This window comes from Topomyia yanbarensis, chromosome 1 (assembly GCF_030247195.1).
Source record: "Topomyia yanbarensis strain Yona2022 chromosome 1, ASM3024719v1, whole genome shotgun sequence".
Lineage (NCBI taxonomy): Eukaryota > Metazoa > Arthropoda > Insecta > Diptera > Culicidae > Topomyia > Topomyia yanbarensis.
Window position 1 is genome coordinate 15,464,997 of NC_080670.1, and position 17,503 is coordinate 15,482,499.

The 17,503-nt window shown below is 42.5% G+C and overlaps 1 protein-coding gene across 1 annotated transcript; it reads left to right on the forward strand.

The window, feature by feature from the left end:
* The first annotated feature begins 1,012 nt into the window (after positions 1-1,012).
* LOC131676964 (pyrokinin-1 receptor-like) lies at positions 1,013-17,285 on the forward strand. Its single transcript, XM_058956415.1, has 5 exons — positions 1,013-1,569; positions 1,849-1,981; positions 13,923-14,181; positions 14,256-14,470; positions 15,674-17,285. The coding sequence occupies exons 1-5, from the start codon at positions 1,406-1,408 to the stop codon at positions 16,391-16,393; spliced, it is 1,491 nt and encodes a 496-aa protein (XP_058812398.1). The 5' UTR covers positions 1,013-1,405; the 3' UTR covers positions 16,394-17,285.
* Positions 17,286-17,503: the final 218 nt, after the last annotated feature.

Below are 17,503 nucleotides of genomic sequence, written 5' to 3' on the forward strand. Positions count from 1 at the left end.
TCAGGCTAGGAGTCGACTGTTTGCAGCGGCTTCGTGTCTGAATAAAAAATGATATGGTGAACAAGAAAAGAAAACCTCATCGGCGCAAGAACTGTGGCTAAAAGTTTAGTTTTCACGAAATCAAAGGAAAGCGATGCGCGAAGGTTTTATAAAACGTTCAACAACATAAGAAAAAGCGATTCCGCACGGTCATGGTCAATTACCAGGATGGGAATCTGATACATGAGTGGCTGCCAGGTGGAAGCACTTTCAGTTAATATTAAAGGGACAAGCAAGTAACGAACGCACAAATAGAATAGAGATTAACATTCCCATGTTCTGTTAAGAAAACTACGTTTGTTGTCTAAACCTTTCGTCGGTGAGTATCAAACCTGGGCTCGAGAAGAACGATCAAGCGTGGACATTGTTGTTTACACACTATGATAAGCCCTGGATAAATTTCGGGAATAGAACTTGCGGTCTTAGCATCTGTATGTGGATTTCAAGATTTCGTATGATTCAGTAAAACGAAACGAGCTGTGGCAGATCATGCCTGAGTATAGCTTAGGCAAGACCTGTTAAGCTGATTTACCTAAAGCTGGATGGGTTAAATTCAAGCGTCAGGGTAGCTCGAGAGAAATCCGACTAGTTTTTGACGCTAGATGAATTGAAGCAGAGTGACACTTTCTAGCCTATTGTTCAACATGTAATTAGCCGTCATTTAACAGGTTTGTTTTATTTGGTGAACTACTTGGCTAGTTTGCAAACAAAACTTGTTTATTATTGTGATTAAAAATTAGAAGAAAAACAAAATCAATGTTGAGTAGCCAAAATTACAGCTGAAACTTTTAGTTACCCTCCCAAAGGGCTTTCCATAGTCTAAACAGTTCTGACAGATGGCGGTTTTGTACTCGTACGTAAATAATGTTATTTGAGCATTGAGTCCATTATCTTGTTAGCAGCTCACCTGAGTTCAGTTCACAACCCCACAGGATTCGATATTTCGCTAAAACAGAATTTTTTCTAATCCGGAAAAACGAATGACCTTAAGGTTAAAACCTCTATAATCAAAACAAAAAAGGATGATTTCCATATTTCTGTGAACTGAAAGACTGGAACTCGGTTGAGCCAAGGAAAAAGAATACCAAAACGTCACTCTATTTGAATGACACTGACAGAAAATTGAGATTATTTATAGAAATTCAGCATCTTTAGGTTTGACAACTCATTTGTAGTCTCATGGCATGCCTTCATCGAATCGAGTGCCTCTGTTCAGCATCCTAGCATCCTATTGATGATGCAAATGTTTGTAATATTCACCGAATGCATTTTTCCCTATCCCAATGAATACCACAGAGTCAATCTTTCTATGCACCAGCATCAATAACACGAATAACAATTCCCACTATTCCACCTTCTTTCAGGAATGCCACTGGAGGTGTACGGTACCTGGTATCCGTTCGCGTACCCCTTCAACCAGGTGGCATGTATAATCACCGGTCTTCTATCGGAAACGGCCACCAACGCGACAGTGCTGACCATCACCTCGTTCACCGTCGAACGGTACATCGCCATTTGCCACCCGTTCCGGTAAGTCGATTAGTCACCTCACTAACCTGTCGATTGTGTGCGGTGTCGTCGGGTGGTTAGAAGATTATAAATGACGATGCCACCAGTAGCGGGCTACCAACCAAAACAAAGCGGGTTTTGAATATTTCATCCATTCAATTTCCCGGGCTTCAGCTAGATTGTTCAGTCCTCGATGTAAATCCCACTGCACCATTTAGCTATTAAATCTCGTTTCTTGTTACCCTTTATGAAATTCCAATCTATTATCACCTCTTCTTTTTTTTTGTCGCCCTATTTCAGGTCCCACACGATGTCGAAACTGTCAAGGGCAATCAAGTTCGTGATCGCAATCTGGTTGGTGGCATTCGGACTAGCCACCCCCCAAGCGCTGCAGTTTGGGGTGGTGGAAAATGGCAACTCGCGGCTCTGCACGGTGAGTACGGTAGATGGGTTTGGTTCGCAGAGCTGGACAGAAGGATGCGAACGACTGGGGGTCTGCCACCATCAATCATTACATGCAGTGTTTATTGAGTTTGTCACCATGCATTTGGGACGGAGAGAGGTATGGTTTTTTTTTGCTTCGGTTCTGCTGCAGCTGTTGTGAACGGTTATCATCGGATGTTCAACTAAATTGAGCCACTAAATGGCTAATCGAATAAATTCAATTATCGTTAGCGGAAATCGACAGGGGGTCGTACCGCTGGCATGTGCTACGAACGGTGGGAATAGTGACTTCTTATGTGTTTTAAAGTGCAACGATGGATTTTTGTGTTTCGTAGTGGGTGAATGGAGAACATGAGTCATTAAATATTGCTTCAAACTGTTCTCAATCCCTATTCCATAGTTTTCACGACGCTACTCGCGTTACGACTTGGTAAGGCCAAACTGATGTCGAAGGGGGTCAATGATAGTTGTCTGACGTAATCTTAATTATTACATCACTAGCATTTCGGTTAAAAATCGGCAGACAACTTCGATTGATTATCAAAAAAATTCATCTGTGAACAATTCAATTAATTTCATTATCGTTTCAGGATACTGCAAAATATATGGACAAATAGGATTTTCATAGCACAGAAAAGCATTGCTCTAGCTGTAAAACGAATGTTGTGGAGAGAGAAACCAGGATAAAAACGAATAATATAAGTGGCAATCAATTCGTGAAGTAACAGCCGAAAAATGGAAAAGTAACATTAAATATACAAAGAAGAAGGAGAAAAACACGACGAATTAGTAAATAGAATCAGTTGAGAAATTAATGATACATAACAAGAACATGAATCATTATAATTATAGTTTTCTTATTTCGTTTAAGTTTACCTCTAGTTTTTAGCCTGACTATTCTCCAAAAAATGCTCCTGAAACTTTGTAGGACTGGTTGCCTGCTTGTGGAAGAAACAATGTGTTATATGCGGTCTAAAACCTCGGAACGATTAGGTATAGCAAAAACAACAAAGAACAGACGTCCATCTTGAGCGTTGAAGTTGTGTAAAAAATAACGGCTTAAGGCTTGTCCGCGACAAAATATGCCTTGATACCTTGAAATATTCAACCAAAAAATGAAATATTTCTCGCAGATGTGAACCTTTTTGTTGGTCTCTTCACCACTTTTTCTGCAGCTCGAGCAGTATACTCGTTACCAATCTGTTGACAGCATCCCAGATATGCTCGTTTGGCACATCTCTTCGACGATATTGTCAACTGTCACATCAAGAATACCTTCGAACTTCTTTGAACCTATGGCATTCGAAGACCACGTGTTCCGGTGTCTCTTGCACGTCCACGCACTCCTGGCAAAGGGATGACGAAGCATGCCCAAACCGATGCAGGCTCTTCCGGAAGTATCCGTGCCCGGATAAAAACTGCGTCAAATGGAAGTTCACCTCACCATGCTTCCTATGTACCCACACCGACGCAATTAGGATGAATCGGTGGGTCCATTTTCCTTTCTTCGCGTTGTCCCACTCTTGCTGCCACTTAGCCAACGAGTTCGCTCTGATCAGTGATGCAGACGGTTCTCCCGCCGTGACCCTAATCGATCTTTGCCCAATGTTCGTTTTGTCGACCAGCACTCGGTTCTAAAACTAACTTTTCAGAACCTTGCATAAATAGTCCGCATTCTGTGCAGCGCTACGGCGATAGCCACTCGACTGGCGAGCGCGTTCTTCACGTCGAAGTAGTTTGTTATTCCTTTCCAGAAGTTTATATCCAGCAGGCATAAAGGCCGATACGATGCTGGATCTCTTGGTGGCTTCCCTGGTTTTGGCATTAACGTCAGCTTCTGGATCTTGCATCTATCCGGGAAGTAGTCTTCGTCCAGGCATTACTGTTGAACTTTAACATGCCCGGAAAACACTATAAGGAGCTCGTCGTTGGAGATTCGATTGTCACCAGGATTTCCACCGTCTGCATCGACGTTGGTTTAGGCGGTCATGCGTCTGGGTCGTTCTTCGGGAAAAGACTCTCCACGATAATTTTCCGGTTGTCAGCGTACATACCAGCTGGCATCGTTGGAGCCTTGTTCTTGGCCATCACGACACGGTAAGGAAGTTCCTCCTGGGGTTAGCGTCTACTTTTCTGCACAGCTTCTTGTAGCCAGTGGACTTACTAAACACTATCTCACGTTTAAAAGTGGCCCGGAATGTCACCTTGCACTCTTCTCGAACTGTCTCAGATCTTGCTCTCCGAACGCGTCTTCTGGATTTTGACCAGGCAGCACTGAGGTTGCTGAGCCTTTCGTTCCACCAATACGCCGGACGCCGGTATTCCCTCGGCATTGCTATGTCACACGACCTCGCTATGTTTCTGATAGCTCATCAGCATTTGGAATTGGAGCGCAGTTGTCAACACGAAGTGCTCCCACGAAAATGTCCAAACAGACAGAATGTTACGCTGATGATGGATTCCTGACCATCTACGAAATATGCTAGCGGAACCTTCATTGCACAGCCTTACTTCCAGCGCCGCCAGGGCTTCTAACAAGCTGTAATCTCTTGCGTTGGTCAGCCTGCTACCCCGCTCCATGGCCCTAGCGTTCAATATCCTATGACAATTGGCGTTCGTTCGACTTACGAATTGGTTAGTGCGTCCAGTATCTGATAGTACCGCTGTGGGGGAGCATTACAGCTACATACGAATACGGTGTTGATCCTTGCGATTATCGAAGCCTTTGTGTGTGCTAGTCACCACCTCTTAGACATGAAAACCGCCCATTACTTGGAATACCACCATCCCGGCCCTATCAACCAACCAGTCACCGTAATCGGGAGGAACACAATACGGCTCTGCAATAATTGCAACGTCGCACTTCGTTTCTGTTATTGACTGCCACAACAGTTACTATGCAATGTCGCAATGATTGAGAGTAAGCTGGGTTATGTCCATGATCATTGGCCTGCTTTCGCCTTTTTGTACTCTGTACATATGAAGCCTCCCGTCATGTGGTCCTTTCCGCCCTTTTTGTGCAGAGCATGTACTTCGGTTGCTTTGTTCAGTCTAGCAATGTGTCCCTTCACCCGACACTTTCTGCCCAGTTCAGAATTGTCCGGGCCTCTACAGTTTCTTGCCTGATGACCGAAATCCAGGTACCTGAAACATATCTTCGTTTCTAGGGATCAACCGTATCGAGCACCGACCATCTGACTTTGAATTGCCGGTCGATAAAGGCTGGTTGGCTGCGGCTGGCGGTAAACTTATCGCTGCTGTCCTCTTCTTCCTCAATCTGATTCACATCTGCTCTTTCTCCAGGTTTTTACATTGCTCAATTGGCGTCTTCGGTTGTGATCTCTTCGAGACTCCTGCACGCGACCACTGCTTTCTGAACTAAATCGCGCACGTTCGCTTCTCCTCCCACCGCTTCTGCCACGAGTTCCCGATAGATCGTGCTCTTGATTAATGAATCCTTCGTCAGCTCGAACAGCATCTCACCCTACAACGTGTTCCCCCAAGTCCATCAGCTTGGGATCCTCTCTCAACCCTTTGAGGATCGTACGTTACGTTACACCGTCGGTTGCTTTGAAGACTACTGGCGCAGTCGAAAGTCTCCTTTTACTACTTTTCGTTCTTCGCTTGGTTATCCGTTTCTCTGAATATATTTTTAAAATTTATATTTTTCATGTAAAAGTTCTAATAACTTCGATAGCTAGGGAAAGGCTTAGAAATTTATTAATCAAGTATGAATAAGTGTAACACCGACTACTTTGATGTAGTGGAATGTCAAAAACCGAAAATGCGATTAAACTGTTTAAGGTTGAATCAAATTTCTAGTTACGCCACTGATTATGTTTTTGTATCGGAAGCTCAACTATGCGTTCCCTATCATGAACAGTCATTCGAAGGACAACGCGAACATCGCTCCATCCCGTTTAAACGCCACCTTCCTTCCAAAAAGCAAAAACATCTCACCGAAGTAAACATCATAGGGTGATGACCCTATTTGCGCCATGTTTCTATTATCACCCTACCCATTTGAAGCCGTTGGTTAGAGCAGTGTCTGCCATCTTTGTTCAACGCATTGAGTCAAATGGTAGCGCAACAATAGGGGCACTCGATTCGAGTTTTCATTGTGCTCAAACACGAGAATTTTACTGTTTTCAACGCATTTGTGTTATTATATTGGTTCTTAACAACGAAGCAAAGCGGTTGATGTCAATTTTCACGCATTCTATTGATTGTAATTACCGAATTAGTGAGGCACCTTGCTTAGTATGGTGAAAATAGGCTCATCACCCTATATACTGACTCCGTAACTAAATTTATCGCTTTCCGAAGCAGAACACAAAAGGGGCATATCGAGTGACAAGCCGGCGGACCATCGCTCACCAACGTCCACAATGAATGGTGCTCTTGGTGGGGGTCACCTGATCCTATTATATGCTGATGAAAGCAAGCATCGCATGCTTGGATACGGCAGTCTGGAGCAATGTTCAATTGAATCTCAGGTGGAAGGATTTCGTAGTCACTATTGAAATACGTCACCGCACACTGAGATCTCAAATTTTTACACTATTCCTTTAAGTCCAGACGTGGTTTGTTTACCACATGTAAACAGTTTCCACATGTAAACAGTTTGTTTTTTACCCGATTTAAACGTCAAAACCGGTCAATGGTTGGCAACTTTAATTTTGTACAGGAAACGAGAAAAACGGGACTGTTATAACCTTTATGGTCAATTTTGATTGTAATTAGCAATAAAAATTATTTTCAAAATCAGTTTCCGAAAAAAGTTTCGCCCCGGATGAAAACCAGCTTTCCTATTATTAGATTGACCGCAGTCACAGTTTTACGCTGCCGCTTGAACATAACTCGAATTGCTAACAAAATGAGTTTGGGTAAATAATGTTTAATAAGAAGGATTGGGATCATAAAACTGTCGTATCACCTTGCGACTCAGACACAACCTTGGACTGGTAATTTGCTTGGGCTTTTCTCTGCGACAGATAGCAGCCTTTACGTAGAGTGTATATTTACAACAGTTAGACCCCCAACATTCCGAGGGATTTGCTGTGATTTAGTTGCCGTACAAGCGTTTCGCACATCCGGTTTTATCTGCAGTAGCTTTGGTCTCCTCACCGGGTAAAATGGAACTTAATATCTTCCGCAGCAACGTTTGGAACATAATTTACTTCTGTTCGTTCGGTTGGAACGTTTGATACGTTGCTGAAAAATAGCACAGTTCTGGCAGAAATCGCATGGCACAATCATCAAAAGGATGTTTCGTTCATCATTATGAGCAATTCGGAAGATAGTAAAGACTATGGGCGGCGTCAATAGCGTGAGATTTTATGCGATAATAACTTCCACTGTACTGAACGGAATGTCTTATTGTCTGCACTATTTGATTGAAAATAGGCACAGCCTAGTTAAATAATTTTTTTCGTGATTACGACTATTTTTTCCACGTTTTTCTATCAGTTCATATTTTTTTCTAAGCCCGTACTGCATACCACCCATCCGGTAGCCTATTTTTAAAAAGCTGGCAATATTCCATTGCAATATAGCACTTGGGCCGACTTGGTCGTTGACGTGCAAAAAACCGCGACCTAGAAAACTTTGACGAAGGCTCTTCAGAGCCACCTACTACAAAATTCAGGGCCATTCGACGAAATTCGTTCAATTATCAGTCTTAAATGCATTTTGTGTTGCTCCGGTTATATCCTTAGCATTACTTATCCACCTTTTTACACATGAAAACCGATTTATAAATGGGGAGTATTTTTTTCTAGTAGCCTTTGTATGGTACAGTCACAGACCAGAACCCCACTATGGTATTTAACAGATAAAGAATAATAATCATAAATCATAATGATTGACGATGTGACAAAATTGCAATTTTTTCTATCGAACAAGAGGTCCAATGTTAGTTGCTATTAAGGGGATATATACGAAGTTGAGGGAAAAAAGTGAACTAAGTTCGTAATTTTTAAAGGGATTTAGGAAAATTTTGTTTGAAAAGGCGAAACACAGATTGTTGATAGTACTATCGAAGAAAATAAAAACAACTTTTTTGAAAAAAATATTGAAAACTAGCTAATAACCGTCGTGCGTTGCTACGACTTTCAACGAAATAGAAGTAAAAAACAATTTGTTCCGAAGCGCCATCTGATGGGCAGATAATCGCCAAACAATTGCACACAAACACGCTCCATAACAATTGTCTACTTCTACTACGTATAAATGTTTACGGTAATCGGTTATTGCGAAGAATCGAATTTTTTTTTTGGATGAATTATGAAATTCGGCTGAATAGTTTTTGAGGTATCACGTTCACCGCAACGGTCCTTTTTAAATCAGTCCATTCCGAGATAGCCGCATTCAAAGTTTTGTATTCATTTCATTCGTGAATGGAACCAGGGCGCTGCGAAAGGCCGTAATTTGTAGTCTAGTACTCCGATCTGGATGAAAATAGGCACAGTTTTTTTTGAAAGTTTGTTCTTTCAGAGTATAAAATAAGCCCCAACTTTGTATATCACCCCTTAAAGGACAATTAAACGCAGGACCAACTATTTTTAGCTAAAATGCTCGATCCTTAGCGCGACGACCAATAACACTGACGCAACCAAAGTAGGTTCACTGTCAGAATCATTTAATCATTGTAATAAACTTTAACCTCATCCCACTTGCCAGTCACTTAGTTCAGGCAGATCGCTTGTAAACTCGCCCTATCCGATGAAGTTCCTGCCCGGTGCAACGTTAGCAAGTTTGGGGGGAAAAGTTTCACCGTTTATCGTTCCATTTGTTTTCACCGTCACATGTGCGGAAACCATAAAGCGGTGATAAAGAAAGATTTATGTTATATTTCGGAGAGCATCATTGATTATTGTACTGGCAGTCTTCGGCAGTGCTGTGTGCCGGATTTCTATGGGTGAAGGGAAAACGTTTTGTGACACTAATTGAGTTTACGATTTCCGTGTGCCGAATGGCTGAGGTTTGGGAAAACTCTTAGGCCACTGTCAGAGTGGGCTTGAAAAAGTGAGCTGACTTGAGCCCAACGCGTGAAACCAATTGATGGTAAATAAAAACTGCTTTTACTGCGGAATTCCCCTTTTTGATTTGTTGTAAACTGGTCTCTCGTGTCTATGCGGTCAATCGGTTTCGGAACGGTTTATGTCATTTGAGCCAAAATTCTGAAAGAAATCTGGGCGATTTTTCAAATATATTAATTCATACTAGATTTGGGGCATCTAAGATATCAATCGAGCACATAATTGCTGAAAGCAGCACAAATCCGCATATACTCAATGTAGAAAATCGCCCAATAATTGCACTATATGGGATGAGACGTTGGAGCTCTCTGCTATGACGGTATTACGCATAAGTTGAATAACTGGCTCGAGCTATGCTTGCTTCTATAGGAACTCCCTTGGTGGAATGCCTAACTTACTAGTCTCAAAATTTTTAGAATCGCAGAAGCATAGACGGATCGGAGGCATTTAAGTCGGTCTGCAATGCTTACAGAAATGCCCTACGATACTCTGAGTGAAGTGGTTGGAAAAGTCTGCACATTTGTCTAAAAGTTCAACGGATTTTTTTTTGTTGGAGACGAACCACTGCGACCAGTATTTAGATCTATTGTGATGGGGTTAATAAATTAAATAGGTTACTTTTGAAATCGAGAGACTTTCATCACAATCCAATTATAACAGCTAATGTGTTTTTTTTCAGGTAGCTCTGATTCTTGGGAATTTACAGTCTATTCTCGATCACCAAGACATCTGTCACGATACCATCATGCTTTCTGATAGTACCGAAACCAGCGCAAACAGTTGTATTTAGTATGCATTATTTGAGGAACAAAGGAAACCGTTACTTTTTTTCTTGCACAGTGATCTATTAGCTTGACTGAGTCTCATCAACAAAACGTGATTCTTCGTTCTAACACGATGGCCCTTGACTTCCTGTCTTATCGCATACGACTGAGCATTCGGGATGTGGTACATTTGCTGAAGGTGAAAATGAAGTCACCTTTATCCAGCTCCAGCATATCAGGCATTCGCTACTAATAAGGTCCAGAAAATTCTGTTGGGTTTCTCACCTTGCACAGTTCAGAAGCTAAAATCGCTTCGCTACTATAGCAGGGCAGGCTATTGTTGAAGGTGAACATGAAGCTTAACATAACAGAAGTTAGTGCTGTGCAATTCCACCATCTACGTCAGGCATGGGAAAATTCGTTCACTCGCGCGACTGTTGCTAACTGTGGATCACAAAGTAGTCAAAATTTTGTCCTCACTATTTAACCATAATCAACGCACGAAGGGAGAAGTCTAATAACTTCAGAGCAGGTCACTAGATGGGCAAACTGCGAATCAAAAGTGAAGCTTAAAAATTTAAGAGCAGCGTCAATTCTTCGCTCGTGAATGTTTGTCACGTAGCTTCGCGAAGCTCACAAAGGTTTCTTCATGCATGATTAAAACATAGTACCTATTTTTGCACTGGATTTTTTGCTGACAGATCGCGTTATGGGTAGTTTTGTGATACATTACTAGCAATTTGATCTAATGAAGTTCCTTTCGGCCTATTTGTTAGCAGTGCATTGTTGCAAATTTTTAAAATCATTGATTATCAGCTAGTTTTAAAATGGTATATGGTTTTCCAAGTATTAATTATATTGTGCGAATATGAAAATGAAATAAAACTGTATAATGAAAATCCTATGCAAACCGCGAACCGCTCGAGAAGAGCTTCGCGAACGAAGCCATCCGCGTTGGGGAAGGAAAGAATTAATACACAACTGATGTGGTTCTTCGTTGGTTGTTATAGCTTTGAATCGCATGTGTCCGTAACGACAGGTTGCTAGGTATCATTTTCGAAGCTAACAGAATGCATCACAACTGAAGAAAGCTTGCTTGCGAAGCGCGAACGATCGGTTCACGATGCGATTTTTCCCATGCTTGATCTACGTCATGAGGTACTGATTATGTTCAAAAACATTAACCATGCAAAAATAAGGTACATAACTTGGCGCCGCGTACTAATCCCGCTGCTATCAAACAACTCAAATCAAAATACCGTGAAGTGGAAACCGTTACGGATGATACTTGAAGGAACTTCTTTCCAGGTCTCCGCAACGAAGTTCGTGTGGTGAGAATGCGGCCGACTGACCATTCAATGCAAATCTTGCCAAGGTGTCACATATAATCAGCGAGCATTAGACACGTATCCAGGACAGATCCCTACGTGGCAACTGTCCTCAGACGATTAAAAGCTGCCAAATGAACTGGATTAAGGAAATTCTCGAAACAAAAGACACTTGCATTACGAAACCACTTATTTAACTCAACCACGAATACAAACAATAAAGCAGACACCAGCTAAACGTCGTGTGTCAACTGAAATCTACGCCCAAGTCGTTCTGGAAGTATGTGAATAAGCGGCGAAAAGAATCCGGTTTACCATCTTGTATGTCGTTTAATGGAGTGTTGTTTTTGTCAAAAAGTGCATCAGCGGGCTTCTTGAACCACTTCGGCGAATCTTCGAGTTATCACTGACTATTCAACATTCTCTTCCTGCTGGAAAGCAACGCACATGTTACCAATTACAAAAAAAGGAAAAAACATTGCCAATTATCGGGGAATCTCGTGTTTAGGTTCCGTATCAAAACTTTTCGAGCTTAATTCTTTCACTGCAAACACTACATTGCAGATGACCAGCCCGGTTTTATGCCTAAACGATCGACAACAACCAACCTGCTCTTGTTTATAACATATGTATTCAATGGATTCGCTGACGGATTGCAAACCGATGCTATTTACATGGATCTATCACTACATCCGGCATCCCACAAGGTAACCATCTCGGTTCAGTGATATTCCTCCTCTACTTTAATGACGTCAATATCAAATTACAATGAATGCAACTTGCCAATGAAGATCGAACTATAACAGCGACCCGTAAGCACAATGAACGAAGTACCGATGGTGACAAGGACGTGAACGAAAATGCGAAAGAAAACAAACTGAATGACCCTCAAGTTGCGGCAGACAACGCAGCTGTTTCACAACCAAGGAAGAGGAGCTCAACACGTAGCAGCAAAGTGCTTGTTACCCGCTGGACAGGCATAGTGAAAATTAACTTTTATTTTTACATATTGTGAAAATAAAAAAATCCATGACTCAGTTATGCTAACGCATTGAGCCATGCGAATAAACAAAAAAAAGTCCGACAAATTAACCGAAGCAAAAAGTTTCATTTCGTAGAATAAAAAACGTTCTTGTTTGTGACAACGCTAAAATCAAGATCCCCATATGTATATGGAAACATCGAAGTCAAATTGTGTGATCTGACACCCCTTCCCTGAAAAATGACAAAAGGTTCATGTTGTATTTCGGAGAAGTTGAATCCATTACGGAGGGCACATGGAGAAACTACAGGTATTTTAAATAGTGTTTTTGTGGTGAGAACGCGGGTAGACTAACCCATTCCTTCCCACCTTACCCTGCAGTACAAAACAGAAGGGGATAGTACCATTACACAGCGAACTCTTTGTACATATTGAGGACAAACTAATACGTCCCAGCTCCTGTAATCAAACGGCATATTATGGCCAATACTGCCCCCAAATCGCTGTAGAAAGCTATTCTCCAGACAAGAAATGCTAACACCCAGTCTGCAATAGCATTTGGCGGACGAATTGGCTAGAGAACGCGCTGAGACTGACTTCGTTGGCCCAACATGACAACTAAGGCGAACATGACAACTATGGACGTAGCTGGCAAACTTGTTTTCACCGAAGCAGACTACCTGGCAGCACGGGGTCGGAGAACCAGGAGTTCATTTCCTTGGTTAGCCAGCCGTGGGGATCATTGGGCACTTCGCCGAAGTCGTTAACAGTAACTTTATTGACCACTGGCAGGCGTCCCAGGGATAACTGCGAAAAATTAAGGAAACCGACCGCTCAGATTGGAAGGGACACAAGCCCACACAACCTTGAATGTACCACCTCCAATCTACACCACATACGGCACTAGGACAACAGTAAAACACATCCTCTCCAACTGCCTCGAGCTCCAGGACCTCCGGGTAAGATATGACATCCCGCCCTCAATACGCGACACGCTGACCAATGACTCCATCAAGGAAGAAATCGTCCGAAGCTTCTTTAAAGACGCCGGTCTCTTCGCCAACATTTAATCAGGAACCCACCACGACCACACTAACAATGGGCCCTCTGCCACACACTTCGCCGGTGCTGGAGAGGTCTCCCATGGCTGAGCACCATCACCAAACAGCGATAACTCCAATCAAGGCGCAGCATGGGCCCTCCGCCACACCCCACGAGATGGGGAGGCCACCCAGAGCCCCAACAACCTTAAACATGAAATGTAACATACGAATCGCTTTGAATGCTAATGTTTGAAAGCATGTCTCACCAAAGTACCAATGAATTCCATAATGGATTTTTCGGAAGTGTGTGTGTAAATAAACATGGATGATTATCATTTCAATATGGTTCGGAATTAGCCGGATGGCTAATATAGACATAACACTTCGTTTTTTTTTAATTCTATGTAATGGCACTTAAGCATCATTTCAACAAAATTAAATCCGTAATCGAAACCCGCCCACTCCGAAGCCATATCCATTACCGCTACGGAAATACTTCTAATTAAATCCCACTCAATGATCAGCTGGATAGACCATCCACAGATCAGATTTGAAGGTTAATCATTGCACCATAAACAATCAATTAGTGGGATTGCATAATTTATAGGGGTTAATATCACTCACTCCAACCAACACAAACTCAGCACCGGCAGCCAAACGATTCAGTCGTTAACAAACTTTTACAGACCAAACGGTTCCACCCATTCCACCGCCGGCGGCAAAGCAAAACTTTTAATATCTTACCCTGTATTACTTTCCAATTTCGCACCCAGATAAAAAATCGCCACTTTGAGCACGCCTTCGAGGTGTCCAGCTTTCTGTTCTTCGTCGGCCCGATGACGGTCATCGCCGTGCTGTACGTCCTGATTGGGATTAAACTGCGGAAGAGCAAACTGCTGCAGGGAATCAAGCGGCAGGGTACCAGTAGCGGATCCGGAACAGGCGCGGGCAATGGCACCAGCGGTGACGCAGCATCCGGTGGGATGGGTTACCGCGGTATCACCGGCCAGACACGTGTGATACGAATGCTGGGTAAGTAGGAGGGGGTTTTGTTTGTCAATCATAACCTGCGAAGTTTATTTCACACGTTCGTTCTCTCGACACAGTGGCAGTGGTGGCGACGTTCTTCTTCTGCTGGGCCCCGTTCCACGCCCAGCGGCTGATGGCAGTGTACGGAGCGGTCACCAACACGAATAATGTGTTCTTCTTCAAGGTCTATACCGTGCTGACGTACATTTCCGGCATACTGTACTTCCTGTCGACGTGCATCAACCCGCTGCTGTATCACATCATGAGTCACAAGTTTCGCGATGCGTCCCGGGTAAGTTCTTTCTAGATTTAGGTTCTTTTCATGTTATCAGGCCCTGTAATTGCCTTGTACACTAAGAATAAAAGTCTATCGAAACAGATGGTCAAGCAAGCAAACGCGAGACAGAACTTTTCTTGTTTGGATAAGTTTTTATTTTTATCGTAGAAAGATTTAGGCTTTCGGACTAAAGTTAGGCAAACTTGAGAGACACCCGGAGTAAGGTGTTACATATTAATTGACTTACCGTGAAGCAAAGCAAAGCCATGACGCGACTTTTTTGCTGTAAATGTGACATTCCGTTTTAGCTGGGTTCGCCACCGATTATAGCGCACGGAACATCGTGACATGTGAGATTAATGTCTTATCTTCTGTGCCACAAGATCACCCGTCTAGCGCCAATGGTATTTGAAGAGGAAGTTGACCTGTGTCCCCTTTCAAATTGACACCAACTTGCTGTGTTAGCTATCGGCTTTTCTCAAATTTCCACTTCGAAGCAATGATCAGCTTAGTATATTATTTGAGTCTGACAGAGAGACGAAATTCTTGTTAATTTCATTTTGACCATGCTTTAAGTTGCTTCAAGGTCGGAAAATAATACCCGCCTAAAGCATTGAATGGCCATAGTCAACATATGTTCGAGCTGTCAATAATATAAGTTAGCTATCTCTAATTTTTTATTTTATCTGACACTGTTCAATTAACGATGCTGCCTACAATTTAATTCAGCACTGCAATTTTAATATTTACATTCGATTTACCGTTTTAATTCCAACTCTCACATGACAACTAGTATAGCCACCGCGCGATACGACTCAATATTTTGATTTTCAATAATCGTTTGGCAAGGTCTCCTTGGACACTGTTCATGTTTCAATGAGTTGACTGACAATATTATTATTCATACTAAGGTAATGTAGAATTTAGTCTGGGTGCCGGATTTTTGGTGACAACTTTTTTTTGTCTGCATCCGACGCCCATCACGCAGTATCCAACTGGCCACGTTCTAAATCCGTGCCACACAGAAAGACAACCAAAATTTGTGTTGCAAATTTTATGTTGTGTTTATTTCCTCTTCAAACAGTGCTTACGACTGTTACAATTTGTCCGCCTTCATTTCGGACAATTTATTCAGCTTACATAAAATCTTACGCCGAATTTCAAAGTCTCAACTTTCCTTTTCTCTCTCTCTTTCCTTCCGTGTCTTCCTCTTACCAGCGCACCCTAAAGCTAAGCTGCTGCGGAAAGGAGCTGAAGCGAGCGGACCATCATAACCACACGTACAGTGCCCTGTCGCGGTACGGTATGCCCGGAAACGGTGGTTCCTTTAAGATGACCTCGAATCTCGGCTATGGTAATACGATGCATCCGATGCGCGTCGCGTCCGATATGCAGTTCTGCCAGCAGGAATCGGAAATGTCACTGCTGAGGTGCGAAAAGGGTCGCTGCCATCAGAAATTCGACGTTCAGTGCGTCTCGATCAGCGGTCATTCGACGATCATGACGAACCTTAGTGGAAATGGGCTCGCTAGGTCGTCGTCGGCGGAACGAAGGCCGTCCTCTTACTGTCGCCATTCCGGAAGTTTCGGCTCGAAGGATAACGTTCGAGTGAATGCAACCGGCGGATGTTCGCTGGAGAATGGCGGTGACCCGGGAGGTAAACTTTCCACGATTGCGGAAAAGCTACGCCGTGGAACGAAGCGGGTGCTTAAATTCAACAAATCTCCCACGAGCTCGCCCACGAAAGATGATCCGGCGATTGGTGTGGTAGTGGGGGAACGGGACAGCAAGCGACGCTGGTTGAAGAAAAAGGAGAGCGTCGATTCGGTCGATACGAACACGATAAGTAACTCCAGCTTGAAAGAGTATGATGAGGAGGAGTTTTCCAGTGCGGAATTGGCGCGGTTCATGAGTGAGGTCAATAACGAAATTCGTTGAGCGGTTGGGTGAGAAACGTGTAGTACAAAAGTTTAATGAGAAACGTGTTTGTGAGTTTAAGGAACAATAGGTCCACAGTAAAAAAAAGCACAACGATCGTCTAGGTAGGACTCAGGAAATGCGGTAACTGTTTTGTCGAAGGAATGGTAGGATGTAGTTTCTTAGTATAGGCCGCGTAGGAAGTATTATTCAGACAAGCGTTTGTATAAGAAAACTATTTATTTTTCCCTGAAGTAAATGCAGCATAGCTGTTAATAGAGTGAAAACAATACATTGTGAATAGAAATGCAAATACTTGCCTGCTAATAAGCTTTTGCCAGTCTCGCATGCTACGTATTTAGGTCTTCTAGAAAAGGACGTAGAACTCGAATTGAATCAGGAATTAAGAATGCGAAATTAGTATTAGTATTGACGAAGTTAAACCCATTTATCATTCTATATTTACAAAATAAAGAACAATGTTTTCGCTCATTTCATTCGAATTCTGTAATTGTGACTGATTTTATTCGAATTTAGTAGTAGTTTAAATTTTAGTATTGTCTATCTCAAGACAATCCAGCATTTCGTCGAAAGGTTGCTAGGGTAATGAGCCTATTTTGGCCCTATCAGAAAGAGGGCAGCATTATTGTGTGAATAAGTTTCTAATGAAGCTATACTATCTAGAACCATTCTTAGAATAAAGTATCCGTGTACTGTTTCTTAAGCATCAATATAATACTTATTTAGCAGAAATGTCTCAATTTTCAGCATAAATGAAAATAAATGTTCTATTCTGTGCATCAATGGTCACTGCAACAATCCAATGATTGCCTCTTTGGCGTGCCAAATCTAGTTGAAACGCAATGACTTACGTTCCATTGCCCCGAAAAATTTATATAACCAGGGGCCCTATTCTCACAGTCACGTCACCTAGTGACTAGAACAAAATTTCCTTCTAGTCACTAGGGGACGTGACTGTGAGAATAGGGCACCAGGTATCCAGATCATGAACACCGTCGCATGATTTGTAAAACGAATCATTCTACTTTTTTGGCCCGATCAAAAGAAATACAAACATCACACACACATACGAAGGAACCTCGTCAGTTGTTAGAAGAGCAGCTCCCAGAA